Genomic DNA, 21,764 nt, shown 5'->3' on the forward strand with positions numbered 1-21,764 from the left:
TTTTTTCCCCTCCCTACCACTTAGGGCTTTTCAAACTAAACAGTGCCTTTCTCCACAGGATTTAACATACCACTTCTAACCCATATGAAATGGCTGCTGGTGAGTGAGAAATATGTATTGCAAGCCATTTTGAGTAGTTCATGAAACATACTATATAAATAATAAACAGAAAGGATTTAAACTTTTTATTGATAAACCATGGTTTTCTATGAATAATAAAGGAAAGTCTTTTATTTTGGACATTAATAATGCATAGTTTGAAGAGGAGAAGAAATAGCATGAAATGCAAACATTTAAAATTAAAACAAATAGAATGACCTTACTAAATAAATCACAACTTTGTCCTTGGAAAAAAAAAAGGTCAGTCTTATTTTAAAAGTACTCTCTGCATAAGAAAAACAATTTTCCAAAGTAAAGTAGGGAGGAGTCATCATTAATGAAATCTTTCAAAGCTTCTAAAAGAAACTCAAGCAAGAAACAGTTTTCATTTTCTTTCTTTGCCTCAAAGGCACACAAGACAAATACAAGAGGCCAAAAGTCTAAAAAGTCAGACAAGGGCTACATCCTATGGAAATTACAAAAAAATAATCTAAAGGGACAATAGCATATGAAATTGCCCTCTTTTAATAATTACTCAGTATGCCTACAGGATGATGGTAATTCTAACTCTCATGACAAACTCATTCACACAGTCAAAATGATCATTTTTTAAATAGAAAGTAACACATACCTCAATGTCATTCCTAAAAAATATAAATTACACACTCATGCACACTTAATGCACCTTGTAACTTAATACAGAAATGCTCTTTTAAAATGAAAGTCAGAAATAGCCTAGAAAACATTCCTTTCCTTCATATTTAGATATTTTGTGGCACAATATAACATCACAGAGGGTACACTGTAGTATCCATTGATGTGACAAGTTACTGTAATACAGTTAGTAAGGATATAGTAGTCAAAATCGAATTCACTAGCTAATGTTCTGGAGTGGTTGATGGAATATATATGTCTTTTTCATCATTTCTAACAGCCTAAAGTGACCAATTCAGCTAGTTTATTTCCAATACAAAACAAGTCACTCTATTCTCTTATACACATATGGTATTTTAATTTGCATTGTAGTTATATTGATCATGTGTTGATATGGAATGGATGAGTGCTTTGGTAAGTTGCTAAAAGTATGTTATGCTTTCTTTTTATTTTAAAAATAAATCCAAAGAAAATACTTGACAAGCCCTGCCCGTCTGTAAAACAGAAGCCAAAATTGAAAGGAGAAAATATTCTGAAGGTCAACTGAAATATTAATTTATTACAAATGTTACATAGAGACACTATACAATGAAATTATATGGATTTTAAACCATTCAGTACTGGCATAGGCAGTGTAGTATAATGGATACTCATTCTAGACTTAGAGTCAGGAGATCTGGGTTCAAATTACGAGGCAAACACTTTTACTAGCTGTGTGTTCTTTAAAAAGTCATTTCTTCTAATTTCCCCCATTTCTCCATCTAGAAAATGAAGGTCTTTTTCATTTTCATGAATGATGGTCTTTTACTAGACCATCTAAATTCATTTACAGCAATACCAATAGAGTATTAATTAGCTCCTTTATAAGAGACAGGTTCTGGGTTTGGGAACCACAGAGGGTACTTAATTAATGCTTGAGTTAAGTCTGAGCTAAAATTTACAATCTTACACTACTCACCTTAAAGAGAGATTGTGAGATAAGGCATTTGTGAACCTTAAAGTATTTTAGAAATGTGAGCTCTAGATACAAATAGCAGCCATTAAGCATTTATTGCTAAGCTAAATTTGATATGGAAACAATTCATTTTTCAAAGTCTCTCTGTTATGGATCAATAAAATAGGAAAGGAAAAAAAGCTAAATGTGTTTTCAAAAATTGTTGTGGTTTATAAGATAGTATCAGAACACCGGGTATATGATCATTATGATTTTACATTATTAGCCTCGGATATTTTTAAAAAAGAACTGTGGTAGTAGTGCTGGTGGTTGGATATTGTTGAGTCACTTCAGAACCTCCATGACCCAATTTGGGGTTTTCTTAGCAAAGATTGGAATGGTTTGGCATTTCCTACTCCAGATCATTTTACAGATGAGGAACTGGAGCAAACAGAGTTAAGTAACTTGCCCAGCAACGCACAACTAATAAGCATCTGAGGTGGAATTTAAACTCAGGAAGATGATTCCTGATTCCAAGCCCAGTGCTCTATCCACTATGCCACCTAGCTGCCCCTTAAAAGAAGTAGACCTTGATTTTTTTTAATCATATCAGTATAGCAGGGATAGAATTAATCGTCTGGATTTAAGACAAAGCATAAAGAATTAATTTGATTTAGCTAAGAAAGCTGACATTATACAGTCATTGTTAGTAAAAGTACCTAATATATTGTTATGTCCTACATTTGGACTGAGATTTTGTCTTTTGAAAGTGTGGGGTTTTTTCCTTCTTAAAGAATAAGAGTTAAATATAGTTAGCAAGCTACCAAAAGTAGTATCAACCCCAAAGCAGATGCATACCAAAATTCCATGCAAGCGTGATATTTTTCAAGGTATCATTAGGAAGCAGCTTGGTATTGTGGAAAGAGCTAGCTCCAGAGTCAAAGAACCACTACAGTTCAAAATTTGAATACTTTAACCAAGTCATTTTGGTTTTCTGACCTCAGATTCCTCCTCTATTAAATGAGAAGATCAGACATCACAGCTTCTGAGGTCCTACACTTATCTGATAGTGCTTACCATAAAAAGGTTTAAAATGAAATTTTTAAAATGATGCCTGATTGTATTTATGAAAAATGAACTGCTAAAATAAAGAAATCCAAAGGTAAAGGAACTTTTTATTTATTCCTAATTTGTGCCAATTAGTGTTTCTCAAATTCCTTTGGTGATCCATGCTAGCCCTCTGGTAGACCACTAATGGGTCCAAAATGTAAGGATGGCATTTATTGGAGTCTTAGGGACTTATCCAGTCCACAAAGGGAAGAATAAAAGAGAAGAAAAAGCAAGTTAAAATTGATTTAAAATACCTGAAAACCTAACTGTCATAGTTTAAAAGAGTTGGGTGATTTACCCCTTACTATTCATTAATCATGGTGTACATATAACTTCTCCCCTCCCACCTCCAGAAATATCAATAGTTTCTACTACTAACTAATACCACTATTGTATCGCTAGTATATCTGAGGTTTCATAATGGTCACTAATCTTAAAACAACCCCACATTTTAGGCAGGAAATCACCCTAAGAGAGGCCTCACATGAAAAAATAAATGGTAGAATTCAAGTTCATTCACAAAGATGAGCTGTATCATCCTGCCTTAGTTGTTCAGACCTCACTTTCAGCAGCTGATGAAATTTAGGATTAATTAAAAGAGAGATACCACTCATATAGAATGTACTCTACTGAGAGTATCATCAACTGACTTTTATAAATGAAAAAAGCAGAGTATAGATAAGTTATCAGTATCTCACATGTTAGCATAATAGGGAGAGCAAGAATATACTCATGCTTTTTCCAGTTCCAAGTTTCCATATATACTAAAAGTTAGTAACTTTTGACAATAGAAACTCAAAATGTTTTTCAAGAGAGTGGAATTAATTATAAGATCATTCTGGGATTGATCTAAGGAGCTATTTGCCAAAGCAGCTTTATTCTAAGGTAGTTTCATCTAAAAAGAAGAAAGCCTTGCTCAAAGGATCAATGGATGAAAAATCAGGAGACTGAATTAACCTCCTAGCTCTCACTTACCAATGACCTTAGACAATTCTCCTATCTCTTCAGGATCAATAAAGTCACTTAACTGCTCTTATACACTTCTATCATTCTTGTGTAGAATTCCGAATGACTATAAAATGAGCTTACTGCTACTTGCTCTCACTTCCTCCACCGGGTTGTTGTGAGAAAAGTACTTTGTAAACAATAAAAGTGCTAAATAAATGTGTATTGTTGTTATTATAAGCTGCTCCTATGCTACAGAATGTCAAGTGCCTTTCCCTTGTTGACAAGAGTTGTTCTAGATGAATACTGATTCATTAGCAGATATCATCCCCTCCTTGAAAAAAAAAAATTACTAGAATAACTAATTCAATGGTTACTTTCTCTCTTCTGTATAAAAATGTCACTGTATAAAAACTGGCACTATATAAGAAACTATTCTCTACACATTTTCTGTATTATTCAAACATTAATAATAACTGCACTTAGACAATTTCCAGATTCCTAAGATAAAATATTTGATTTCTTTTCAATCAAAACTTCCATAATCAATATAAGAACTAACCTAAAGGCCTTTAGTTTTATTTTTTTTCTTACAGACTTGTCATATTAATAGGCATGGGGAACTCCCTTCAATGATTTAGGTCAGCAACTTGTCTATAGTTTAATGAGTGACATGGGGCACTGAGAAAGTATGTGTTTTGCCCATGGTCACAGCTGGTATATGTCAGAGGCAAGATTTGAACTTCAAGTCTTCCTGATTCTATCTATATTGCCAGTCTACTCCATATTATCTAATCTTTTGGTAGCAGATATATCCTTACTTTGAACCAGTTATGTGTTTTTTAGTTGTAGACCAAACCCCAAATTTCTGCCCAGAAGCACACATTGATCAAGGTAGTGCTAAAATTATTCCCATAATTTTTATATGAAACTTAGAACATACTCTTGGTCTGTTTTCTCTCCCAAGCGCTGCCAGAAAACCTTAAAAATTAAATTATGACTTTCAGGTCTAGTTCCCTACAGTGTACACTAAACCTGGTTTCCACTGGAACAGCCTCAAATCCTCATACCTGAGTTATTCTGGAATCTGAGAGAACAAGTGAGAAAGAAGCAAATTATTAGAATGAGAGAAATTAGGAGGAAGAGAACCATTTTTTTTTACAACTTAAGGCTCTGGAAAGAACCAAATTCATGAAAGAAAGGGTATGTTAAGGCCATGAAAATAAGTATGGGACCAAACAAGTTCTTTCTTGCATTTTCTTTCATTCTCAGTTTTCAAAGGAACTCCACTCATAAAAGCAGTTTTCTTCTTGGAGAAAAGGCAGCACCCTTCATAACAGTCCTAAACACTAACATTCAGCTGTTTTCAGCAAGAACCTGTTTCATTAATCAAATATGATGAATAAATGAAGCCCTCATAACAAAATATTCTTAACACTGAAGAAAGTTTTACCTTACATACAGCCCAAAGACATTTTGAGAGGGAAAAGAAAGATAGGTGCAGGGAAGTAAGTAAGGCACAATAAGATTATTTTCCAAATCAGTTAGATTCCAAGTTCCTCTTAAAAATTGAGGTGGGAGAGGAGAAAAATATCAATGAAATTAACACTGATATTTGTTCATTTTAACCCATGGAAATAACTATTTAAGCAGAATCAGAAGATGAATTAAACAATGAGTACAAACCATCCATGGAAATTTCAATGTACCCCTCACAAAATAAAAGATTACAGCCAAATCTGCAAGGAGGAGAGAAACAAGAAGCACCAAAAAGAAACTACTACAGAGTTTTGAAATAATCTTGGGGAGCTGTCTTTGCAAAATTCCCAATTTTGTTCTCCGTCACTCAGGTCACAAGAGGACACATCCAGCATCACTTTGGAATTGTAACTTCTGACTGCCTGTCTCCCTGTTCAAAGAGAAAAATATTTACTTAAACATTTGACTTATTTTGAAAGAAATAAGCACTTTGCCAGGATGCATTTCCTACAATTTTCTGAATTTTCAGATATTCTATATTTTAAAATACATACATATAATCTCTCTCAATTTAATTCTTTAATTATTTACTTTGACAAGAAGCCACTAAAACGTTATATTGCTCAGAGAAGGACAAATCCAAACTCTTACCCAAAATAAAAAGATATTTTCAATCAAATACCTTACCAGAAATTGGCTATCATTTAAAAGTAAATTGGTATAGATTGCAATTGTAATGTAATTACATCACTGGAAGAACTCAAACTATAATTTGTTTTCAAAAAAAAATCTTGGAGAGTGGTTAATTTAAATTAATATTACTTATGCATATAGCACATAGAAGCATATATTCACATATGTGTGTATAATCACGTATTTATTTGTTAACTTCACAATATAAATGGCCTTTTTAAAAAAAGGAGGAAAAAGTATTATTTTAAAAGAGAAGTTTGTCTCCTATCCAAGGGGACTATCTGAAAACTTTAAATACCATGAATCTTTAAATTTAATTAATTCAAATATATGACTCTGAATACATTAAACCTTTTTTTAATCTTTTAAGATAAAATTACAATAATATCAAATCAGAATGCAGAAAACCAGCAAGATGTAACTGACTACCATATTTCTTAATTTTTTTCCAAAGCACATTCAACTTGCACTTATTTGACTTTTTAGTGGAGGTTTTCAACATGGGATATTTCCAAATATATACATATATATATATATATATATATATATATATATATATTTGGAAATATCCCATGTTGAAAACCATATATATATATGTATATATTTTATAAAGTAGATTGTGACACTTTAAAACTGTTCTATCATATTTCACTTTAATGGTTAACACCAGTAATGTTTTCCTTTCATTATCCATTGCTTTTCTGACAAATTTAGAAAGATACATCACTTTTGCTTTTGCTTTAAAATTGTCAAATGTTCTCCTTTCACTTTGAGAAAAAGTAATTCATTAGTGTATTTGGATGAATCTTCCAGCAAAGTCCTTATTTATTTATTTTGTAGATAATTTCACATTTATATGTTATCTCTACTCTCCATACTTCTACTCCCTAGAACATATGTTCCTTGATGGGGACTGTTTCATTTTTGTCTTTGTCTCCCCCAGTGATTAGCATATATTAATTGCTTAATAAATGCTTATTTAAGATTGATTAACCTCCATAAACCTGGATTTCTTCATTTGTAAAATAAGTACATTGGACAAGGTGGTGACTAAGGTCTCTTCTGCTAAATATATGATCCTTTGACCCTGGGTTCTCAAAATTTGTGTCAACAAATTTGTTTGTCCCTGTCCCAGAGCAGAAGACTGAGAGTTTGGACCTTACAACATACTTTGTATATGCCATCCCAGAACCAATCCGTGTTTGTGTGGGTTCATTAGCAGAAGTTTTAAGGAAATGTTTTAGTACATAGAAGCTCATTTTACACCCCGCCACACACACCTACATATATATGTATATATTTGTACATATATATATATATATATATATATATACACATATACATATATTCATATAAAAGTTTTATAAATAATTATATAAATATATTTAATTAAATATAGAGGAGTTGTAAACTCTATCTGAGGACTAAATACCCTTTGGATGAATGTGCATTATTATTAGGTCTTGCCAGGCCATTCTCCCCTATCTCCCAGAGTCTTACTCTCCAACTCTTAAATATATATATATAGATAGATAGATAGATAGATATAGATATATAGATATTTATTTATTTATATGAACATTCAATTGTGTGATAAAGAGAACCAAATCTTTCCCAAATCTGGAAAACTAAGAAAAAGCAAAAAAACTCTCCTATTTTTATATCAGGGATAACCAGTAACATGACTTTCTTAGTTTCATACCAATGTTATCAAGTTCTACAAATGAATTAAATTTATATTGAAATATAATTCTTTGCAAATACAAGGTATTCCAAAGGTCTTAGTGCATAGCATACTAAAGCTTCAAGCTTTATATGCTCTAATAGTTAAAAACTACATTAAATCTTTTGATAGCCTATAAATGGGAATTTGCAGCACAATGTGATGTCCAAGCCATTAAGAACTTAGTCACATAAAAACCATTACATTGAATTCCCAATCTCTATATTTATGCCCACCTGCATTTTTGATTTCCTTCACAAGCTAATTGTACAATATTTCAGAGTCTGATTCTTTTTGTACAGCAAAATAACGGTTTGGTCATGTATACTTATTGTGTATCTAATTTATATTTTAATATATTTAACATCTACTGGTCATCCTGCCATCTCGGGGAGGGGGTGGGGGGTAAGAGGTGAAATATTGGAACAAGAGGTTTGGCAATTGTTAATGCTGTAAAGTTACCCATACATATAACCTGTAAATAAAAGGCTATTAAATAAAAAAAAAAAAAAGAACTTAGTCACAATAAGAAAAGATTTCAGGATAAACTTTTTACTCTGTAACTAAAGTTCAAATCAGACACAGATGCCATTACTGACTAATATCATGTAAAAATTCAGGCAATAATAAATTTAATTGATAGCATCGACAGAAGCACAATGGGCTTGAGTTACTTCCGATATGAAACCTGTTGTGTTTTTTTCAGCACATTATTCCCACCTAAACATGTACCTACTGGTACCAAGCCAAGAAAATTTGTTATTTTAAACAACGACAACACCACCACCATCTTGTTAAGCAAGACAACTTTTTGTCCTCAAAATTTTCTAACTGCCCAAGTTGTGAAACTAAAACCATTTTTTACATGCACAAGTGTTCAATGGGATGCCAAATGAATCTATCTATAAGATGGAGAATATTTTTTTTTATAAAAGGAACCCCATTGTAAAACAAAAAAAGATGAAATAGCTTAACTTGAAATATGAGCAAAAAATGTGGAAATTGAATTTTAACTAGGCTATTTATTTTTATCAACATGATTTGGGACATTTAAGTTCAAAGTCTAAAATAATGCTTAAGCAAAAATAACATTTTCAAACTTGATATCATTATTCATACACAAAATAGTATGTATATTCTGTTGTTTATAAATAGTCTCTTCCCTTAAGTGAATGCTTTTACCATCCATCAATTAAACAAATTATGCAATCACTTTCAAAAAAGTGTAACTACCTATTTTAATTTCTGTATAACTATATTCTTCACAGAAAGAGTAACACTTACTTGGTTCATAATAATCCACTATAGATACAGAGGCATCTTGGGTATTTGATACTTTGAAGTGTCTCACAGCAGGAATATCTACACAAAACTGTGTTTCATTTACCTTGAAAAAATAAAAGCAAAATTTAGAAGGAGGCAGTGTGTATGTATTTGTATAATGAACAACCAAGTCTGGGGAAAATTATGAATCTCCTATACCCTTTGTAATCAATGGGGATCCTATTAAACATGCAAGGTGAATGTCCTCATCAATTTAAAATTAGGAGGCAGTTTAAAGATCATATTGCATTTGAGGAAACTCTGAAAAAGTAAGTGACTTATGCACTAATTATTAGCAGGGTAGGAATAGAACCCAAATTTTTTAGGTCACACTTTGATGGCTCCATTGATTAAAGCATTCTGGCTCCCAATTGTTTCCATAACTGAGTGAGCCCCTCCCTGCTTCCAAAAGACTTATGAAGTACAAATAAATTAATCACTTCTCTCCTTCAAGAGTTCTACAAAGCTCTATCAAAACTCCTCCAAAATACCAACATATTGTATCCTCATTTCAATTAATGTAATTACAGAAAACCTAGACATCCACAACTGAATTAATCCATCAATATAAATTATAAGCTAAAAATTTTCCTATAATCTCACCCCAAGATATAATTAGGTTATAAATCAATTTGAGAGGATAATGTTTTAGTAACTGGATAAAGGTAGATGAAAACATTGGAAATAATTTAGGATTGACTGAAAGAATAATATATAAAAATAGCAGATAGTTAAGCAATGCACAAATTTGGGAGTTGAAAATTGAAGTTCCAATCTTAAGAGAATTGAAAAGGGTTTCTTTTTCTTAATTATCCCACACTTCTGTCACTGATGATGTAACTGGGAAAGACTGTATCCAAATGGAGGTCAGAGAGATTAAACTAAGAGATAAATACATCATTAGGAAATGAAACATCAAAGATAAAGGGTTCAGAAAGACAGTAACCTGAGAAGGGAGGCAGTTCTAATTTTTTGCAACACAAAAGTATATTATGGATTCAAGAAAGGACTTTTAGGTCGAAAAGGGCTGAGAGCTGTGTTACCCTTTTACTACATGTGTATTTTACCTGTATGTCTCACTAAAACTGTTTAAGTCATTTCTCCTATGGATCTGCATGAATCTGTGACAAAGTCTATCTGAATTTTTTGAGAGGCAGTTATTTTGTACCAAATATTCTTGCTATGACACATTACAAAAAGCCTTTTCCAAGAGCTAATTAATCTACTGGCTGATTGTTAATGGGGAACACATTTGTGGGGGCTTGTGAGTAATAATTATAGAAACAAAGCTTCTCAAAGTTATCCCTAGAAATCAGAGAGGATAGTCAGACAACCTTTGGGGAACTTCAAGAAAATTAATGCAAATTGGAGGAGTAGCTTCAGAGAGGGTGGTACACAAGTTAACTCTGCAACACCCAAGAACAGCTCTAAATCAATAGCTCTGTAATATTCCCAACAACTTTCAGACAGTTGTAGGTCCAAAAAGAATCATTCCATTATAGCTTGCAGCTCTCAAATAATCCCTGATTTTTTAAAATGTGCATATTAATATATCTAGCAGCATAAAAATTAGTTGTTGGGTAGACAAATTCCACCTTAACCAGGTTTTGGATAATCCTAAGTAGTGGAAAGCTTTTGACTACAACTAAAAGGCAATCTGCAGGAACAAACCCATCCTAAGTACCGCATCTGGAATAGTTCTCTTTTGTGATGGGTCAATTCAAATGATCATAAAAAATGAGAAGTCAGGGTATTGAGGCAGAGATCAGGAAGTGTCCTAGTCCATTCAACAAACGCAACATTTTTGTTTAGGGCACAGTGTCTCCAAGTATCACAACTGCTATAAGATCTAGGAAGCTTGAATAGGTTCAGTAAAAGTTTGAGAAACTATGGGCAAAATGGCAACTCCCATATCAGTAATGCCTAAAACAGCTATTGCCTACTATCAGTGTCTGAAAATTCCAATTTACCTGGAAAAATTTGAGGTCAATTTAAGAATAAACTATTTTTTTTATTTCAAATACTACATTATTATATTTGCCACTACATTATTATATTTGCCACCAAAAACATAAACCATATTTGACAGAACAGCATAAAACAGCCCTGGATTTGAAGTCATTCACACAAACATTAAAAGTTTTATTATCTATTAGACAAGTAAACAGAACTAAAAGAATAATTTATACAAATGCAATGACCAACCACAAAAAATGGACAAGTGAGAAAAAAAATCGTACTTACCTCCTGACATCAATTCAATACAGAATGAGACTTTTTTTTTTTTTGGTCATGGATAATGTGGGAATTGCGGCTTTCACAATTTATGCTATGTATATGTATATGTATATGTATTTGTATGTATATATGTACATATATACATATATAGTTTATAAGTGTTGCATATACATATATAATCATATAGTTTTTATGTTACATGTGTTTTATGGAGCTTTTATTTTTGTCTTTTTTCCCCCAGTGGAAGGAATGGAGATAAAATAAAGGGTTGTTAATTTTTAAAATTATAGCTGAATTTTTCATTTTAGCATTTATACTATTAAAAACTTCTAACTCTTCTGTATGTAAGGGGATTTCAAATATGGACTGGGGACCACTGCTGATCATTGAACATTCTATAATCAGCCCACTATCCAGTCTCTTGAAATTCATATTGTTACAACTTCCATAATTTTGTGTCTTGGGTATATGTTAAATACTTTGCATAGCCTATACTGTTACAGTCTCATTAAAGGCATGGATATTTTTGCCTTAATTCTAGTCAAGTTTTTGTTTGGCTGATTTGGATCTTTCCAATGGATACAGAAAGTCAAGTGGTTCTTATTACCTTTTGGCAGTGTGGTACTGTGGAAAGTACATTGGAATAGGAATCAGATGACTTACAATCAAATCCCAGGACTACTGCTTACTATCTGTGTGACAATGGGAAGTCATTTAATCTGCATTTTTAGTTCTTCATCTTTATGATGAAAAGATTAGATCAGATCATCTCTAATATGGCTACCAACTCCAAATCTACAATCCTATGAACCATGGACCAAAAACAAATAATCAAAATAATATGTTAAAGAGCTTTGTGGAAAGTTATGCTATGGTTAAACATGACGAAATACTAGATGCTTACATATGTGTGTGTGTGTGTGTGTGTGTATGTATGTGTGTATATTAAATTTTTTTCTACTTACAGAATCTAAATATAGATTGACTTGGCCATGATCATTCTCTACTTTCTTAATTGTGTCACTCAGTAGAATTGCATCTGGAGGCATTGCAAAGCCACTCAGTAAGTTAACTTCCATCAGAGCCATGCCACTCTTGGATGGTCCCCGAAACCTAAAATTAAGAATGAGAAGAAGGAAGGGAGGGAGGAAGGGAGAGAGGGAGAAAAGAAGAGAGGAAAAGAGGGAGGAAAGGAGGAAATAAGGAAAGAAGGGAGGGAGGGAAGAAGAGAACAAAACTTCATGAAAAACCAAATGTGCTAATAGCAATATACTATATATGTGTGTATATGTGTGTGTGAGTATATATATGTATCTACACACATATATATAATGATGCAATATTTACTTAGAAATTAAAACTCTCATTACACTATTTTATTCAATATTCAAATAAGAATTTGTATGGAGAAATATTTATACACTAATTTCTCCAAATGTTTCTTCTTAACACCCAGATTTTATGACAAAAGATCAAATAAATTCTCTTTTATGAATCTTTTAAAATTAAAAAAATGATTATATAAAAATCCCCAGTATACAGCAAGGTAAGCTTTATGGGACTCTGTTTAGGGAAGAATGTAATCCACTTTATTTCAAAAAGGAGTCTTTTTTTAGTTGCCATGATTTTAAAGCAAGTTACATTTTTTTTATTTGTTTTCTCAGGAGAAAATGGCATGACTTCTCAGCTAAAAGCCAAGACTCAAAGTGGAAGCAGCTCTTTCTTGATCTTTTAAGGCAGCCACAATGCCAAACCCTTAGTACTCTCTTAACCATCTAGATTTGGAAAAAGGAGGCTTAATAGTGAGAGATTTCTTTTTGTTCCCCTAAATATTTTGGAGTTCATTTTTGTGCTTTCTTTGGCCAATTTCATAGGATTACATACCTTGGAAAGATTTTTTTGCCCTGCATTAATTCTTTGAGCTATTGTACACAATGCCCCTACCTACCCTTTCTCCTCCAGCCCCACAAAATCTAACACCAAAACTTCTGGCTCCTAGAGAATTTTTTCCCCTAAAACAGGCGGCAGGAGCTACTTGTTTGAAATATAGAAGTAACCAGAATAGTAATCAGAATGATCATGGAAAAGAGTTTCCAATGTGCATAATACGACAATTATTCAATTAGTTTCAATTATTATTTATTTATAGTTACTGATGGCCAAAAAAAAGAAGAATAAGGAAAAAAAAGAAAAAAGAAGACTGGGCTTTTCAAAGCAGTGATATTAAGCTTGGCAGTCTGACTGATTGAAAAGCAATACAGCACAACTGCTGACTTCAGCTGGCTCAGAAATCAGAAGCAACTGAAACCATCTGTTGGGTCCTCCACATAGCCAAAATAGATGCAGCTGAAAATAAATCATTGAAATGAATCTTGGGACAATTACATTTGAGTAATTATCATAGATGAGGAAAATGACCAAACTGTTTAAATCATATTAAATATTACATCTAAAGGTAACCTGATGATCTCATCTTTCTGCTATGTTTAAATCATATTAAATATTACATCTAAAGGTAACCTGATGATCTCATCTTTCTGGTACCTAAGAAGTAAGAGCCAATCTATCCCTAGAGCAGAAACATAAATCAGAGTAAGGTAATATTCCTTATCCTGGGATCCATGAGGATCATGGATAAATTTCAGGAAGACTGGGAATTTGAATAAGAAACACACACACACACACACACAATATATTTTTAGATATGTACATATAAAATATATGCATACATATACATGTGTATTCATACACACATATAGATCTTTATTTTCACTAACCTTTGATTCCTTTTATAATTCTACTATGTATTTTATTTTGTGTATTTATAAACATTCTGATAAAGGGATCCATAGGCTTCACCAGATTGCCAAAGGAATCCATGATTAAAAAAAATATTATGAATTCCTAAAAAAAGGTGAAATTGCTCTGGACCTTTATTCATGAAGACTCAGTAACTGAAAGATCAAATAATACTGTTATAAAATGCATCAACCACCCCCATCCACCCACCTATCCTAGTATACTTGAGATTTTCCATGGCAATTTAGTTACATATATTATGATTAAAGGGAAAGAATACTTGTTTTAGAGGAAGAAGAGATGGGTATAAATCCCAAGCTTTTATACTTATTACCTCATGAAAGCAGACAAGCCATTCCCTTATAAAGGTATAATCTAGATCAAGTTTCCAGGTCCAATGCTGAATAGCTTTGGAAATTCTAAGTCATTTTTCAAACACCACTGAATATACTCTAATAAAATTTCATTTCTAAATTTCCCCATCACTTCTTAAATATTTCCACCTGATTTTTAAAAGATGATTCCTGGTTATAAAGCCCATGGAATAGAAAAAAGTGCTCTCCCATGGTGAGATTCCATTATGACGGGACAGAGAATCCCACATTCAGAAGTGGATACTGAGCTTCAATTTTTTGTCAGCATATTAGGGAATCACTAAAGAAGATTCTCACATATCCCTCTTTCTTCCAACTTTCCTGTCAGATCTAAGGTGGGATAGATTTAAGATCCTCCCTGAATTATATCCCTTTACTTGAGAGTAAATGATTACTGGACTTTGAAATCAGCATCTTCCCATCCTCTGGGTCAATCCAAATTGTACTTCATTTTAATTTAACAATAACAAATATTTATTAAGCACTACTATATATACACAGGACAGTGTTAGATGCTGTATGTGTGTGCAAAGCCCTTAGATCTATCTTTTTTTAATTTTGCACATAAACTAAAAATCTATCATGTACAATTTGTTTTTCTTTTTAAATATATAATTATGTAACTTTTTTCCCCTTCTTCCCTCCTGGAGATGGCTTTCATTAGAAACAAATAGGTGGATAAATAGACATGTATGTATTTTTTTTGTGTGTATGTTTGTGCGTGTGTGTGTGCATGTGTGTGTGTAAAACCATACTACAATATTTCTATTTATCAGTTCTTTCTCTGGACACAGATCATATCTTCCTTCATAAATGCTTTGAAGTTAATTTAGGTATTTATAATAGACAAAATGACTTGGTCACTGAAAGTTATTTTTAAAATAATATTGCTGAGATCTATCCTTTTTAGATCAAGAATTACACATAAAATGAGAGACATGGTAGGAATATCCAAAAGTTGATATTAAAGATATTTTTTCTAATTTAATTTCCAGATAGCTATTGAGATTTTTACCATTATTAAAATAAGAGTTAGGAGGTTTATAATATTATAAAATGTGTTCAACTACCATGTATTTATGTTAAATAGAAAAGTAAGTGGATTTCATATATTTAGAGGTGAAAGGAAAAAAGAAATATTTTATTCACAGGAAAACACACACATGCACACATACTGAAATAACCAAACGACACGAAAGTCCATTGCGTGAGCTTTCCTCACACATACCCCTGAAATACCTTCATTTCTTCCCATTTCTTACCAGGGTTATAACTTTTCTCCACAGCCCTTTCAAATTCCAACTCCCTCCATGAAGTTCTTTAGTCTTCAATGATATCTTCCCATCCTTAAATCACTATAGCACTTAGCTACCATTTAGTTTAATACTTCATTGTTGTCTAATCGTCTTTGTCTTATTTTTATCTCCCCACCAAATTATAAATGCCTTCCTTCAGAAAAACATATAATTAAATACTTCTTAAATACTTCAAACATTGTTCCACTATAGAAACCTTACGGCTTTATTCTGTATTTGGAATAATGAACATATTCTGAAATTTTTTCATTTGTTCTTCTTATGTCCAAAACTATTTAATAACTAGAGAAAGAAACAATTGGTTAGTACTCTACATTTGTCCAGGAATATAATGATTTACATCTTCAGTAAAATCATAAAATAAGAAGTGAATACCCAAATAAAGACCTACCTGGTGCAAACATTCACAGTTAAATGGTTGATATCCTCTTTATTATCTTTAACAGCAACATCTAAGTCAAAGGCTTCTTGGCTTTCAATGGATCTGCGCCTTCTGGACGATTCTGAATTTTTCACATTGTATACAACATTGAGCTGCAACAATTAAAAGGAAAGGAAAGAATGTTATAACAAGCTATCATCTTGCTTGCTAAGATTCCTTTAAACACTCAGGTAAGATTTTGAAATAATTTGCTAAATGGAAAAAATTACTTTTATTGTCTAATAAAGAAAGTCAGCATGGAATAATTGCTAACGTATTGGATTTAGAGTATGGAACACTTAGTCAAATCCTATCTTTGTAGTTATGTGATGACAGGTTAATGACTTAATCTCTTTGATGAAGTTGATCTTAGGCAACTATTTTCTAAGACTTATCTCCTAACTAATTAGAAATGGATTATGGTCTTCCTGAACAGTTTTCATCCTTACAAAATTAAATAACCTCTGTATATTACCTTAAAATGCTATTATGAAAGTAATTATGTATGTCAAGCCAATCAATGAGCATTCATTAAATACTTTTATGTGTCAGGTAGAGCAGTTAGGTAGTACAGTTCCAGGCCTGGAGTCAATACAATCTGAGTTCAAGTCCAGCTTCAAACACTTATTAGTTTAACTTTGTGACCATGAACAAGTCTCTCATTTTTGCCTCATTTGCCTCCATGAACTGGAGAACGAAATGGCATTCCAATATCTTTGCCAAGAAAAACCAAAATAGGATCACAGAGAGTCAGATACAAGTTTAACAACTGAACAATAATATGTTGCTTTATATAGTTTCTCAATAATCCACCCAGTTACAAAGGCTTACGAGATGATCTTGCAGTTTATTCCCCACAGTTGGGGTTTTACTACCTGTTATATAGCTCAGTGTTAACTCCAAATCTGAAAGCATTCATAATGCTTTTCCTGATGAATGTTAAATGAAACAAATCCTTGACTGAGATCATCATTTACACTCCTCTGTCATGACGAGTTCTCATATATTCTTATTTTTTTTTATTTCCAATCTCAAAATCAATTATTTTTTTTTTGTGACAGGACAATGCTTACTGCCTCCATCTTCATATATATATATATATATTTCACCAGTTTGGTGGGAATAGAAGTAGCATTTTTTTGGTTTGGGAGATTTTGCAATTTTCTTTATCCTCTATCAAGTTCAACCTCTGGGGCCGAGAACAAGTTTAGTTCTTCAGTCTTAAAAAGGACATGAGAAAGGTCTCCATGCAGGAGCAAAAAGCAGAAGTTGTCCAAAAAAAAAAAAAAAAAAACACCAAATGTAAATCTGGTGGCAGAAAAACCTTCCAAATAATTAAGTTTGTCTCTGCAAGAGGAAGGGGACTGTACCTCAAGAGGTAATGAGAAAATCTTCAAGAAGAGAATAGAGGACCACTTGTCAGGGATGCTGTAGTGGTCTTCTTTGTCAAATATGGATATATTTCATGATACCTAAGGACCCTTACATCTAAAATTCAATTAATTCTTCTACCCCATCCCTTCTTATAAGAATTTAGCTAAATATTTATTCAGTTCCTATATGTCTTATACTGTTAGTTACCAAAGTGTTTGTTTCTAGTTGTGTTAATTAAAGTATTAATAGATTAATAAATCCCATAAGTAATAATAGACAATAAGGATAATGAATATTATAAATGATAGTAAATTTACATTTAAACAAATAAGTAATAAATTCAACATAAGTAATCAAAGTAATAAATTTAAATATAGTAATAATGTATATCTATAACTAATAGGCAATAAACATTAATATGTTAATAAATATTAATTAAGATATAAACACTCGTGTTAATAACACTCATATAGAAAGTTTTACAATTTTGCTCTCAAAATCTTTCAAAATCTGAATAAATGATACTAGGATTCAATGCTTTTCATATGCTTCCACTTTACTGATTAGATTTGGGATATTCTCTGTATTTACTGCTATAGAATCTAATACCCTTGATTTGTGCATCCAAATAAAACAAAAATGAGAAAGTTCCCAATGTCAGTCTTACTCAAGGTCTCCTTTATTTATTTATTTTTTTAAAGTAGATGTTAAATATATTAAAGTATAAATTAAATACAAAATAAGTATACATGACCAAACAGCTATTTTGCTGTACAAAAAGAATTGGACTCTGAAATATTGTGAAATATTGTACAATTAGCCTGTGTAGGAGATCCAAAGTGCTGGCAGGCAAAAATATAGGGATTGGGAATTCAATGTAATGGTTCTTAGTCATCTTCCAGAGTTCTTTTGCTGGGTGTAGCTGGTTCAGTTCATTACTGCTCCATTGGAACTGATTTGGTCCATCTCATTGCTGAAGATGGCCAGGTTCATCAGAATTGATCATCATATAGTACTATTGTTGAAGTATATAATGATCTCCTGGCCCTGCTCGTTTCATTCAGCACAAGGTCTCCTTTAGATAGCCTCTTAACTATTTCTTTTTTTGTCCTCTGAATATTTTAGACTGTGTTTATTAAGGTATCATATTAATTCTCCAATTCACTTCCTTCCTTTAATGGATTTAAAAGGTAAACAATTCTGCAAGTTTTTTTGCAACATTTTTTCAATCTCATATTTAAATGAGACATTTCTCTATTAAAATTTAAGTTCCATGAGGGTGTGTATAGTCTTACAAATCTTTGTCTCTTTCCCAGTAGCTGGCATAGTACTGTTTATTGTGTGTTAAATATATTAAATGCATGCTTTTTGAATTCCCTTTGATTGCCACTTTGAATTCCTTTTGATTTTGTCAGTGGGGCATATGAGGTATTGTATGAATTTATGCATGGATTTTTCTTTTCAACCATCTTATCCTTTTTATACTTAGAACATGTTTTCTTGGGCTTCATATAAGATGTTTGTATGTTTGGGTTTTGAGACTCCAGTTTTCTTATGCCATTTATATTAATAACTATTAAATTCAGATATTACTAATATCTATTTTATTATGTTTCTTAATTTTAAAAAATTGATAACCTATTAATAAATTCTTTCAGTTTTATTTTATTTCAAATTTTATGTAAAATGTTGAAATTAGTCATGTGGTAGTTTACTGATAGATATTTGCTTTTTGTTTCTAATTTGTACTTTAATAAACAGGTTAACCTTACAATAGGCAGTAGAGGAATTCCTTCAATATTATACATAAAATGAACCCTTGAAGATATTTTCCCATTGATTCCTCATTATAATTTCAGAGACATTTCCACAGGAAAAAAAAACTGGCCTCTAGATAGATAGATAGATATACATTGAATATGACATAATTATATATGTACTGAATATATACTGAAATTACCTATAAAAATATTATTGAAATTACATGTAAAAATCTGTCTCTCACAGAAATTATGCTATATAATTCTGTAATGGGCTGAGGTTTGAGTTGATGCACTGAGGTCCCAAGTACAAGAGGCTAAATAGTAATTGGGCTATACTCTATTAATATACATGATTGGATAAAGAATGGTCCCTGCCCACTCTCCGTGCAAGTCCTGATGTGTTTTATAGGAAATGACGATTTTGGTGGGTGGAGGCAGAGAGAGAGAGACAGGAAGAGAAGCTGGGAGAGATTGGGCCTGGGTTCCATACTCCTAGCTGCTGGTCGTGTGGCTGCTGGTCTAGCTAGCTTCTTGACTCAGCTGCACACATTGCTATCACTGATTCTCTTCCACCTCCGATCCTTCTTCACTGAGAATAAAGATAGATGATTTTCCCCTAATCTGAATTCCTGACTCCTGCTGATTTAAAAATACACGGTCTTCACATAATTCTAGACAAGTCATTTAATTGTTTTAATGGTCCAGACAGTTCTAAGACTAAATTATAAAACATTTGCATCAACAAAATAACTCCTATTACTAGAATTCCATACATTATTTAATCACAGGTCCAATATCTCTCACCTCTCAACTCCACCAAAAAAAAAAAAAAAACTAACTAAAATATTACCACATGTTATAGAACATATAATTAAGATAAAAAGTTAAAATGAACAGTATATAACTAAGATAAGTTATTCAAATGGATAAAGACTCTATAAGAGGTTAGTATATTCCAAAAACACCCATTTTTTCCATACCAAACAGAAAATGGGAATTAAGTATGTATTTAACATTTAATACCATCAAAAATTACACTGGACTTTAATAATGAAGTACTCATTGGTTACGCTTTCTCCAAGTAAAAAAGCAAAACTCTAAATAGAAAGATTTACAAGCTGCCCATGAATGTGTATATCTATATATAAATTAGTATGTACATTTATGAATGTATACTCACCTAGCTGCTAGGAATGTGTAATACAAAGATTTATAAATTTTTAAAATTAAAAGCCATTTATAATTTTAATCATGTTAAAAAATGAATCAAGAGTTTAAGAGAGATTATCTATGCTATTTTTATAAGACCTTCCAAAGAATCATTTTAAAACAGTGATATTTAACTAAACTTCTAATCAAATAGTTCTATGAGCATGTAAAGTTCACTCTAAGTTCATAAATACTACATCAATAAAATGCCAGTACTGGCAGGTCCTACAGAAAGCTGTAAAACCATTGAGTGTTTTAGGGCTGATGACAAATCCCAAGCCTATCATCCAAATTCCCATCTCACTAAATTAAAGAAACATCACCAAAAAGGCCAATCAACAGTGGAAGGATTTTTTTCAACTCTCTCAATTAACAATCTACTCAGGCGGAGAGGAATAGATTCTGTTAAAGGACATATGCTCATAAATTAAGTAGTGACAAAATTAAACAAGTAAAAACACGACTACATACCTGACAAAAAGCAAATCCAAAACCACTTGCTGAAACAGTAACTGAAGTTGGCTGTTGGACTGCAAGCTGAATGAAGGAGAGAGAAAAAATAATGAATATATGACTATACTCATATCATTTATTATATAGGAAAGCCCTAAAAAGTTAATGATTAGTACTATCAGTAAGAGTACAACCATTTCAGTATCATCCCTCTTTGTCAGTTAAAAAAATATGCACATGATAACGTTATAATGTATGTATTTATATATATAAATAATGTGTCATATACATATGTGAATATGTATTTGTTAGTGTTGAGTTATTTCAGCTGTGTCCAACTCTTCATCACCCCATTTGGGATTTTCTTGGCAAAGATACTGCAGTTATTTGCCATTTCCTGCTTCAGTTCATTTTACAGATGAGAAAAATGAGGCAAACAGGAATAAGTGACTTGTCCAGGGTCACATAACCTGCAACTGTCTGAGATCAGATCTAAACTCAGGAATAATCTTCCTCACTTCAGAACAAGCAATCAAGCCATTGTAACACCTAGCTGCCCATGAATGTGTATATCTATATATAAATTTATATGTACATTTATGAATGTATACTCACCTAGCTGTTAGGAATGTGCATACCTATATATAAATTTATATGTACATATGTGAATGTATACTCATATATTACAGATACATATTTGGAAAGGGCTAAACAACTAATCCTCATCAAATATGCTTAACTCTTTTTGAGTCATAGACTTTTTTGTCAGTCAGATGAAAGCCTTAATGATTACCTCTACTCATAATTAAAGAAAATGCTAAAATTCAGCTAGAGGCTAAAGAATATAAAGATGAAAT

The 21,764-nt window shown here is 32.0% G+C and overlaps 1 protein-coding gene across 1 annotated transcript in view; it reads right to left on the reverse strand.

The window, feature by feature from the left end:
• Window positions 1-2,221: 2,221 nt before the first annotated feature.
• CD109 (CD109 molecule) overlaps window positions 2,222-21,764 on the reverse strand; it is a 152,076-nt gene continuing 132,533 nt past the window's right edge. The window contains exons 29-33 of the mRNA XM_031964622.1: window positions 20,926-20,991; window positions 16,079-16,221; window positions 12,164-12,311; window positions 8,922-9,024; window positions 2,222-5,651 (exon numbers count right to left, since the gene is read on the reverse strand). Coding sequence (XP_031820482.1) covers window positions 5,470-5,651; window positions 8,922-9,024; window positions 12,164-12,311; window positions 16,079-16,221; window positions 20,926-20,991 — 642 coding nt within the window. The 3' untranslated portion in view covers window positions 2,222-5,469. The remainder of the gene's footprint in view (window positions 5,652-8,921; window positions 9,025-12,163; window positions 12,312-16,078; window positions 16,222-20,925; window positions 20,992-21,764) is intronic.

Source organism: Sarcophilus harrisii, chromosome 4 (assembly GCF_902635505.1).
Source record: "Sarcophilus harrisii chromosome 4, mSarHar1.11, whole genome shotgun sequence".
Taxonomy (NCBI): Eukaryota; Metazoa; Chordata; class Mammalia; order Dasyuromorphia; family Dasyuridae; genus Sarcophilus; species Sarcophilus harrisii.